A 12,028-nucleotide genomic window follows, 5' to 3' on the forward strand; every position below is an offset into this window, starting at 1 on the left:
TGCTAACCCAATTTATATCGTCTTCTCAATGTCTGAGCAAAACATGACCGCTAGCATGTAATCATGCTAATCAATCTATGTTAATATTCCTTCAAAATGCAATTGAATTTTATAAGCTTATCAGAAATATTATGTAGAACAGCTGGTCTGTGGCACGTATACCAATTACAGTCCAAGACGCAAGAGTGTAAAATATATAGAGTGTAAAATATATCTCATTTCGGTTCATTTAAGTGCATGAGGGTTCTCCAGGCTGCCAAGAGGGTCAAGGAGGCCCAGGAACAGATGCCAAGGGAAGATTGCCGCGACGCACCCCGATTCATTAATGACAGTCAAGCCCCACTGTGGAGTCCGCGGTTACGTGATGCTGCTCATGTCCACCCCCCACTGGGCAGCCCTGGGTGTCATGGTGCCCATTAATGGTACGAGTTAATGGCACTCTCTACGTGCCACCCAGTGTAACGTTTCAACATGAAGATATTAGCATCTCCCAGTTGCAGGGCAGATTGGGATTGCTCATGTTACCTCGTGAGGGTCTCCGAGGGCCTCTCCCAACATCTTTTCGATGTTCCGTGTGATGGCCACTTTTTGGAAGGCCTTCAGAGGGTAGTCGATCTTCTTTGGGGCGGGAGCAGCCTGTGGGAATTTCGAAAGAGACACTGGAAGAGCGACTATCACCACGTATGAATGCACATATACACGTACAATTTATTTTGCACTGTACGTAGCCAACCTTGCTAATCGGAGGTGCGGAGGGGGGACAACAAACTATGCTCGGAAGTGCAATCTGTGTGCACGTGTGGGCAGATTACCACACGGGCAGATTACCTCGCACATGCTTGGGTACGAGAACTAGACGAATCTCACGATTCCTGGACTGGAATCTCAATTTGGCTCCTGGAATGGAATATGATGCCAAAGGGGATCGTGGGATCTTTTTGAACTGCAGGGAAGGCCAGGCTACACATTCAGCCCACCATTGAAACATATGGCCTATGCCCAGGGAATACATTTTAATATAGAATCTGGTTGATATCGTTTAGCTGGAATCTAGACCAATACTAGCCAGCTGGTATGGACCTTATTTACCATAAAAATGTATGGACAATGCCTAGTACATGGAATTGGCAGGTTCCCAAACAATTCCACCGTGGCGTTCGGGCAAGATTGGAGGGCCCGTAGCACAGTCAGCCCATGTTGAACTTCTTTCGCACCGTACGTAGCCAACTGTGCTAATGGGAGTTGCGGAAAGGAATCGTCACTACCTTGAATGGGGATTCTGCTGGACATTTCCTAGGCACCCAAAGAATACCATTAACTTCAATGGAGATTCAGAGATCACCCGTGAAGTAAATGGGATTGCGGTGGACATCCCACACCATAAGACAATCCCCGTTAAAATACTTTAAACTGTGTAATTGAGAATCCCCCACGAGGGATGATACCTGCAAGAATCACCCAACACTCGAGGGGTAGGCAGCGGATGCAATTCCCTTGCCTGGTCAAATTGCTCCAGACACACCAATCGGAGAGCCGCACATGAAAACACCCCACTGCTACCTGAACAGCAGTGGGGTGTGGGCAAGTGATGCCAACGCAAGCAGATGGGGCGATTGACATGCGGCGTCCTGTGCCACCAGCAACCAGGATAATCAAAAGATACGATGGATCAAATTTTTATATAGATATTGTTTTCTCATCAGAGATTTCCAAGCAGGGGGCAGGATGGCCAGCACAATAGGTAAACAACAGAGTGCACAGGAGTTTGCAGGAACTCGTGATGAACTAACCTTGTACCAGAAGTTGACAGATATGGTGATGCCTCCATCCAGCAGAGACTCAATGTGATGCCACCTAAAATGTGACAGACAGCCATGCAACGGGCATCCATTATGGGCGAGGGGCAGCTTTAAAACACAGCATCTGTAACGCGCACTACACGAACGATACGTTTGCCATAGTGCAAGCCAGTTGATCGCGGTGCAATGTGTTTGTAATCAAGGTGTGCAAGGTTGCAAACACTGGAAGCCGCTCTTCTTGGGTAATACAGACATGGCTCTACAATCGTGAAACGTGTTCAAACCGCAGTAAAGTACAAGTGCGGTGATAGCCACCCTCAATCTGATCACAAACGGCTGCCAGGCGACCGGTTACTGATAGCAACATCACCGGGGGTCACAATGTTACCGTTGCACTGGCGACCTCAAGGATAGAGTAACACGTTTACGTTATAGGGGTACAGTATGCAGTGGGAGGCTTTGTATTATCCCTGTTGCTATGACAACTGTACACAGCACCTTGTCACATCCACTGCTGGATGAGGGTCCTCCCAACACCATGCTGGCCACAGGAGTTACTTGACCAAACTTCACCACGCTGGTCAGTGTGGGTTCGTGAAGGTCGCGGGCCATAGGAATTTGAGCAAAGTGCAGAAAGGATTTTACTACACTGCCCTCTGCTGCCCGAAACGTAGCACCGCAGCAGCAGCAGCCTATAACATATTTTATGCACGGCGTTCGCCCATTTAAGCGCTATCCAGACTCTCACTTCTGCTCAGCTTCTGGAATTGGGCATATTCCACTTGATTTGGCCAACCATCAATAGGTTCTTCAACTACTACCATGATTACTAAGCCGATAAACTTTACGAGCGGACTCAACCAAAACGATGGTTTTGTCTCATCCCGACTGCTTAACCACCACACTGATTAGCATGGTTGGCTATGTATGGTGCGAAAGAAGTTATACATACAACCACACACTCGCCCAATATCAACCACTCTCTCGCCACATTACAGGCCACTTTTCTTTCTGCCCTCTGCTCGACTTTGGAATGCCCTCCGTATTCGCTTCCCAAAATCTCACGACTTTGCTCAAATAAAAACAACGTGTGAACGCTTATCGACTACAACTTTAACAGCGCCGTTTTGTTGCCGGTCATTTGGCATTTTGGCCCCTTTTTGGGTCTCCTGGGCTCAGCAACCGAGTTAAAATATCCATTTATAAATGAAGTCAATTACCAGTACATGGGAATGTACAGAACATCTCCTGGGCCGACCACCGTTTCGTATCCAATTGCCTTGCGGAAGTTCGGAAACCGCTCGTAGTCTGGATTTTCAAAGTCGACCTAGAAGAGAATGAAAGTTTTTTTTCAGGGGGGAAGGCACAAGAGGCACACAGTCAGTAAAAACGCTGGCCTCATGGAAAAAAAAACTGAATGGGCAGTTAGCGATCCGCATTTCATACGCAAAGCTATGCACAACATCTGAGCCACACATCACAAGATGAAAGTTTTAAATTGTTAAAACAAATAACTATATTGACTTTAACACGTAGGCTTTCGCGACCAATATCCAGAAGAGGTTTTGGGTTAGATCGCGTAAATATATAAATGTGTCATTAAAACCCACCACAGCCAACTAGTAAGGGTTGTCACGTAAACAGAACGTGGCCAATTCGTCACTAGTACAGCACACTGGTGTGTTGGAGAGCCAAGCCACAACATTTACAAACCGAGTATGACATTTCGCCAGTAATTACGTGACAACCCTTACTAGTTGTCTGTGTCGGGTGGTGGCGGGTTTTAACGACACATTTATATAAGTACGCGTCTAACCCAAAAACCTCTATATATATAAAAAAGGGACATTCGTGAATACGTGTGTCTGTTCGAAATGTTTAGCATACTTCCCAACATGCAACAAACTTGAAATTTGGCATGTGGGTCGCTTCCAGACTGTACACAATGCAAAATTATAAAAATAGACTTTTGTATTTTGGGGGGGGGGGTGCAATAATGGATATATTTTTCACGGCAAGTGAGCGGTGACGTCACATCTGTGATGTCACCCGCAAGCGACAGCCGTTACGCAGTGTGCCTGCTGACGTCACGCACCCCCCCCCCCCCCCCCACCGCGTAGGCCGTGTATTAATCCAAGACAAGAATCCAAGTCTCGGGCGAAGCCGGGTAGTAAAGCTAGTTATGAATATATTGACTTTATTCATCTATGGCCTGCAGGGGGCAATCTATATAATCGGTCAATCGGAGCAGCTCGAACTGACAGAGCAAGGTCTGTGCATAAAACTTGGGCAGAGCCACGTGACAATTGCCATTTCGGGCAATAAATATGGTCAGCTGAAAGTCACAAATTCCAATAAAGCCCTTTGGAGTTTTTTTTTGTCAAAATGTTATTGCACTTGACTGCGGTTCAAAGTTCAATCCGCAGTAACATCCCACATACAGTGCCCCCCTGGCAAACTAGCGCATGGTGGCCCTGCTCTCTTGACTCACGGTTGGCCGTATCTAGTTGTCGTAACAACTCCGAGCAATACCTTACAGCAACCCAACCCAACTGAGACAAATCTACACGACGAGGAGGAGCACTGCACCTCCCAGTGACCCACTTCTCATGTGTTTCTCTTTAACTTAGTCAAGCGCAAATGGCAGTGTGTATGCGGGCCCCATGGCTTCCTGTTGCCATGTAAGGGGGAGGGCATTTGTGAGAGGTCTGAAGCCTTTTCCTACGCGAGATAAAAAGGCAATTCGTCCACAGCACAGATCGTGGGGATAAGGCAGGCACTCCGGGACTCTGCGGGTTTTACGGCTAACGTGCCCTTCTGTGCTTTGCTAGCAAGAGGCGGAGGTTCTGCATGCATTGGTCGGGGCAGGAACCGACTGCTGTCACAGCCAGACAAATGTACATGGGATCACTGGGGCGGGTGGGAGACGGTGGGAGGGAGAGTAACGGAGAGGGGGCCCATGCAATAGGGGACAGAGCGCATTCGCGAATCACTCCAAAGCACAGCAACAGATTGTATACTGCGTTTACACACAATTACGTAAAATGTGGTGTTTCCAATTCCACAAAAAATTACTTCCATTAAAAAGAAGTGTGTGCTGGTGAAAAAATAATCATCGTTTCGTACAATAATCAACAAACTATTTTTTTTTCATTTCAGTTAAGGTATTTTAAATAACTAATATTTATAAAAAAAAATTGAGCCAGGCTGAGCCAGACTTGGGCAAGGACACAGCCCCATCACATTTCACCCAGGCACTTTCACAGCAAATGTATTTAAAATAAATTTAAACTTTAAATATTATCAATGATTTGCATACTGTTTAAGACACTATTCCATGAGACTTTACATTAACATGAAATAATAAATAATTCTAACCACTTTAAAGAACTCTGAATGATCATCTTTCACATTGGCAATGTGTGTGGTTCGTGTAGCTGTTTCACACACTGGATCGTGACTTTAAAAGGTGCAAATAACAGGCAGACGATGTGGAGCCAAGTGACATTAACCTGCCCAGCCAAAACATTCCACATTTGGCAGTCGAATAAATCAGACGGCATGAGGCGCACGCCGCAGTCCCCAGCGCGAACCAACCGACTTCGTTAAGCGGCCGAAATTACACGTTTCATTTCAGACGTCACGTTAGGTCAATTTCCACCGCTGACCGACATAACTTGTTTATAGTAGATGTTTTGGTGAGTTGGTACATTTTAAAAATAAACAAAATTAAATAATAGCGAGGGGAAAAAGCCTGTACTATATTATGTACCTTGCTCTAGCTGTTATTTTCATTATAACTAGTATGCTTGTTCGCCCAGGAAAGCCTCACTAAGTTTCAAGACCGAGCTTTTCAGGAGGGTCCTGCGAAATTCCACAGTCGGGGGGCGACTTCGCTGCCACTGCTGCTGCTGCTGAGTGATCCCAACCGAGTGATTTTCAGGCAATTTTTGATCATTGGGATGTTTGGCCAATACAGATTTCCCTCACTTTACGCGGCTCCCGCTGTATATGCGGCTAACCTATTTTTACCAAAAATTCGATATATATATTGCACGGTTTCTATTTACTCTACATGCGGCTATGCGGTCAGAGATGGGACATTGTGCATACACTACTGTACACGCTACTAGGCGGGCAGCTGTCTCGTATAATTTTGCTTTGCGCGCCCCTTTTTGTTGGGATGCATTCACCGCACAAAGTGAGGGAAACCCGTACATTGCATGGTTTTTAGCCTACGGGAGAAAACTGGAGAACCGAAAAGAAAACCATGCCAAACAGAGGGAGAACATACAAACTCCACTCCGAATGGTGCCCGACTCAGGAATCGAACTCAGGACCTTCTGGCTGTGAGGCACGAGTGTTACCGCTGCACCACCCTGCCGCCAAAATTGTAAGTAATATTTACAGTAAACAGCGTCTAGATGTTTATGTATCAACGACACTTTTACAAACAAACATTAAAAGAAAAAACTTCCATGACAAAATAAACGGCATTGTTACTATGACGGACCTACTTAATCTAACACAGCTGTCTTGTGTATGGACAGTGTTTTAGACACAAGGGTTACATTTACCATTGACGAGATATTTCCACATCATAGGTGCACACGCACAAGGCAATGCACGCAACAGAAAGGCTGCACATTAACAAATATCCTGCCCACTGAACGCTCAGCTGAATCCATGCCACGGCTTACATAACTCGGAGCCCCTGGCACTCGCATAGAGTCCCCAACCAACATGACTTTAAAACCTCTGACTGACCACAATTGCACATCATCACCACTCCATTATTTAACTTTTTGGGTTTTTTTTGTTGCCAACAGCAAAGTGCAAAACGACTGCCTCAGATACTGGACTGTGATTTACAATGTCCAAACATGGATGTCTTGCTTCTCTTGCTTGAATATTCATGGCACTCGGGGTCAAGAGAAGTAGGTGGAAAAATATGGCAATATAATTGATCCAAAAATAAAAAACGAAAGGCCCTGACAAACGCATTCACTGCAGCACACTCGTAGGTATTGTTTTGACGCAGTGCCAAAACAATAATCTATCAAGCACATAACTGGAGATGACTGCAAGTAATCAGAAATGATTATGCTCCACATTTTTTTAAGTTAATAAGCTCATTATCAAACGTATGCTCTTGCTCAAATGGTGACCATTAGGCCACATTTCACAGCGCATTATATGTAATTCAAGCCTGCTTGTTTTGGATTTTTTTCTAAAGGGTTAGGTAAATACCTAAAACAATGTCTTGCTTGCATAAGGTTACCACGAGTCGCAAAGTGTCCCAGTTTCATGCATACCTATATCCCTTCATTACTGTCTGAGACTATAAATGCTGTAATTTAGCTCTCTTGCAATTTTTTTAAATATTTTAGAAACCCTGCTATCGTTATGCACAATCCCAGGAGTTCTATGAAAGCCACTAATCGACTCGGAAGTGCTGTAGGCAGACGCAACTGCGGCACAGTCGTTTCAACGGGTCGGCTGTTTGGGTGGGCACTTGCCTGGCTCTGCCGGTCACACGGGTGGTGAATGGGATACGGGTAGAGACAGTCAAACTGTTCCGGCGGGAAGAGAATGCAGCGCTTGTAGCCCTTGACCTGCGCAAAGAAGTTCTGCTGCTCGTCGTAGTGGCACGGTGTCACGTTCCCTGCGCGCACGCGCGCACACGCACACACACGTAGGACTCTCGTTAAATCACAAGCCGCAGGGATAGTATATACGCACACACGGACGCACTGCCGCCCGTTAAAACACAACCAAACCGAACTGAAGACTCGCATAGGCGGAGGTGTATGCTAACAAGGACACAGATCTCTCATTTAGATTTCAGGGCGGTTGTGGCACGTGCTGTTAGTGAACACCTTCGAAGGCCACCACTAGGCCATGCCCTGCCACCTGTGTCTCTTCAAAGAAGTGTTCAATACTAATGGGGGGGGGAGGGTACATGGTGAGCAAAGTCAGGTCATGGTAGGCCAGAAAAACATGCCATTACATCTTATCAACTAGTTGCCTAGTCTATGAATTACTGATCCTTAAAGAAACTTGGCAGTTAATAGCTATTTATTTTGAATTTGTTTGACCTCATATCGCAGACTGATGCAACCAGACCAGTGGCTATGCTACGAAGACCTTAACAACACTTGTGTGGATCCACCCTGCAGGGCTGTACTATTTCCAACAAGGACTGAATCCAACTTTGGTAAGGCACTGCCTTACCAACACATACTTCACCTGGAATGGTACATTTTACAAACAAAGTGAGGGTACCCCTATGGGTCCTCCCTTATCGCCAGTGGTAGCGAATGTTTTCATGGAGACATTTGAGACAGATGCCATCCAGACATCCACCCTACGTCCTTCCTTGTGGAAGAGATACGTGGATGAGAGGTTTGTTATCTGCCCACAAGGCCTGCCAGCACTGAACCAATTTCACAACCGCGTCAATTCCATACACCCATCTATCAAATTCACCATGGAAGTGGAAAAGGATGGCAAGCTCCCATTCCTGGATGTTTTGATCGAGAAGAGACCTGATGGCTTGTTGGGACATTCGGTCAACAGGAAAGCCACCCATACGGATGCCTATCTAAAGCCTGACTCCCACCACCATCCAGCCCAGAAGAATTCCCTCATCAAAACACTAAACCATAGGGCCAGTTGCATCTCCGACCAGCACCACCTAGCCAGTGAGTTGGAGCATGTACACCAAGCCCTCAGGATGAACGGATACTCAGACCGTACAATCTGCAAAGCTGTCTGCCCAGCCATGCGGAGACAACCTTCTGAGGATCCAACCAAAACCATCACTTTACTGTACAAAGCAGGGGTTACCAAAAATATTTCCAAAATCTTAAACAAACACAAGACCCAGGTTCGTTTCAACACAGCACACAAAATCCGTGATTTAATCCCATCTGTAAAGGATGTGATTCCTGACATACAATACCCTGGTGTCTACAAACCGAGTTGTGGTTGCGGCAGCAGTTACATTGGAGAAATAAAATTACAAGACGGAGGTACTCTGAAAACCTACCGGCTACCTTCAAAGATTTGTTCATGAAGCCATCCAGATATATAAACACAGACACAACTTCAACCGAGAGGATGGGTACAAACTGAGCAATCATTGGAAGGACGTTATTAACCAGGTAAAGTCTTAACTGACTGTGATGTTACCATCTTACCTGCCTATGTCAGCTGTTATTTCCGACTATGTGTCGCTCTCTCTATGCCTCTCTTATATCTCTCATGCTCACATGTCCTTTGCATTGCACTCTCATGCCTTGGGATTGCACTCTCATGCTCACATGTCCTTTGGATTGCACTCTCATACTCACATGCCCTTTGGATTGCACCCGTTGGGTTGCACTCCCTCGACGAGGAGGCCGCTCTCTTCCTATCTTACAGTTACATGCTAATTTCTCACATTAACATCATGCTCATCGCTCACATTAACATAGCCACTTCCGTGCCCTCGTTGAGGAGGCCGCTTTCCTGTCTTACAGTTACATGCTAATTTCTCACATTAACATCACTAGCCCCGGCCACTTCTTTATGACCCTTGGGCTACACCCATTTCAAACCTTTTTAAAAAGTCTGCCTCAGCAGCAGACCATGCCTTCCCACCTGATGATGGACGTTTGTGTTGCGCCCGAAACGTCGTGATTAATTTCATTTTATACCTACGTGACTTTACCGAAAGAACCAAAGAGTATGGATTCCTGCAGTTACGAAAGCTTCCAATCAAGATTATTTCCAATTGCTAACTCACTTAAGCCGAGTGGACCTTGGTGAGGACCATGATAAGTTCTGATACCACTCACCAGTGATGGTAATCATGGCTTGGATTGAAACATTTAAGTCGCTGGGTTTGTAGCGTAGTGAAATAACCACAATTGCAAGTCAGCACAGTGGTCACATTTGTGCCTCGCAGAAAATAGGGCCTGGGTTCACTTCCGTGTCGGGCGCCTTCCTGCGATGTCTTTACATGTTCTCCCCATGTCCTGCATGGGTTTTCTCAAGGTTCTCCGGTTTCCTCCAACGAAAAAAAAACGGGCAATGTATCTATCTGGTATTAGCTAAACAATCCCATTGCTGAAGATGCTGTCTCAAGTCACTCAATTGAGATTACACACAGCAGCATCTTCACCCTCAAGTGCAAAGACTTGGCAGGACCCTCCTAAAAAATAGAGACTTAGGAAGGCTTTCCTGGGTAAACATGCATAAAATAAAAACAAATTTAATGATAATGCCACTGCTTCTTATATGTGCAGTACACATGCACGAGCGCACACACAACTTGTATTTACTTAAGAGCTTCTTGGCAGCTACACCAATGCATTTAACCGCTGCACATGTTCTCAACATCAAAGGGACGAATCTCTTTCCACCCCCTGCTTAGTGGGGCGTGGCATCCCAGACTTGAATGCTGCATGAACAAAAAAATGCCTTAATATATGCTATATATTTTCTAAGTTAAAGCATATGCTCTTCCATAAAACAGTTTAAATTGCATGTGCAATCTAAGTTTGTCCCTTTTTTTTTCAAGATCCATGTAAAAAAAATTGCACTCTTCGCCTTCGGGAGTTTCTTTGGGGGGTATTTATTAAAATGACAAGCCATCGTTATAGTGACGGTTAAAAATGCATTCGATGGCAAGGCACACTCTGTCATGCGATGAATAATTCATGCTCATGGCCATTAATTTTGTATTACACTGGCGCATTCTCTTTGCCTTTCGCAGCCATTGTTATAAGAAAAAAAATATTGAACGGGAAAAAAAGAGGAAGAAAGGTTAATTCACTGGCGCGTATACACTGTACCGAGTTTCATACGTAGAAGCAGTCCCATCACCGTTGCCTTGAGAGCAAAATTTCAGATGGCGCACGCACCACGACCACCCCAACACCAGCGCGCTCATCATACCACTGAATGGCACGATAGGAGCTTCAAAGTTGTCTCACAGGTTGATTTGACAATTGATATTGGTTCCATAACCTATGATCATGCCTCAATATACGACATGAGCAAGCTAAATATCTTTTTTTTTACTAGGTAAGGCTCCACTGAGCTATGTAGCTCTTTTTCAGAAGTGACTTGGCCACAAATCAAAACTCAACAAAGTGGCTTATTACGTGGAAATGATAGCAGCCAAATACAATAAATGCATATTTCTAAATGTGGAGGGGAAAACTGGAGGACCTGGAGAAAAATCCACGTGACCACAGGGAAAACACACAAACTGCAAATATACAGGCGTCAGGGTTGGGATCGAACCCACGACCTCCTGTATACCAGGCGAGACAGTTAACATCTCGTCACCATGGCACCCCAAGCACGATCGGTCCCTCATTCACACGGGGACAAAACCAGTCGACCTTCGATCCCCATGAGCCAAGGTTGACTGGGAGCTCTGAAAGAAAGCCTTGGTTGTCGAAGCGGAGAGCATATAAATGGGAGTAGAGTGAGATGAGAGGGGAGAGGTAGGAGATCTCACAAAGGGGAGTAGAGTGAGATACGACAGCAGGGGTAAGTCCATAGAGCATGTTGACATCAATATGGGTATTTAGTTTGGGAGCCAAAAGTGTGGGATGAGGCGATTTGCATTGCATGTTGTTTTTTTTTAAATGTATTTTGAACTTCTTTCACACCCTAAGTAGCCAACAGTGCATGAGGGTAAGGAGTTTTGCAATGGCATTTTGGATCCTGTGGAGCTTGCAGGTGAGGGATTTGTGGAGGCCGTGATGTTGAGTTATGATAGTCAAGATCGGTGTGTGACAAAAGCATGGGTGAGCAGCGGCCGGGGGCGAGGACGGGAGAGAACTAGTGCCGAGGAGGAGGGAGGTCCCGCAGATTTGAGATGTATCCCAAGACAACGAGTGCTCAGGAGTCGTTGATGACTCTGAGATTTTGCACACTTCAATGACTCCAAGATGTAACTCTAATATAGAAAATAATTCATCTCCACATTCGACCCTGGAGAGTTCCAACTAAAAGGGTAATCACAACATTGAAAAGTGATGCACACGTTTGTGCTTATACACACACACAACTATCTTAAATTATTATGAGAAACATTGCCCACAGATGTTTTATTTATGCAAAAACATGACACCCATTTTCAGGAAGCATATGCAATAATAATGCACATTATTTTCCACAGCCCTGTGTGAAAGTATGAAGTGATCAAATATACTCAACAACGCAAATCG

General features: G+C 45.3%; 1 protein-coding gene across 1 annotated transcript in view; it reads right to left on the minus strand.

Annotated features, from left to right (window-relative positions):
• Nucleotides 1–12,028, minus strand: part of HIF1AN (hypoxia inducible factor 1 subunit alpha inhibitor) — a 46,868-nt gene that overhangs the window by 2,244 nt on the left and 32,596 nt on the right. The window contains exons 4-7 of the mRNA XM_061565457.1: nt 7,319–7,464; nt 3,020–3,126; nt 1,791–1,854; nt 526–636 (exon numbers count right to left, since the gene is read on the minus strand). Coding sequence (XP_061421441.1) covers nt 526–636; nt 1,791–1,854; nt 3,020–3,126; nt 7,319–7,464 — 428 coding nt within the window. The remainder of the gene's footprint in view (nt 1–525; nt 637–1,790; nt 1,855–3,019; nt 3,127–7,318; nt 7,465–12,028) is intronic.

Source organism: Lethenteron reissneri, chromosome 34 (assembly GCF_015708825.2).
Source record: "Lethenteron reissneri isolate LAM-NWPU_2019-01 chromosome 34, ASM1570882v1, whole genome shotgun sequence".
Taxonomy (NCBI): domain Eukaryota; kingdom Metazoa; phylum Chordata; class Hyperoartia; order Petromyzontiformes; family Petromyzontidae; genus Lethenteron; species Lethenteron reissneri.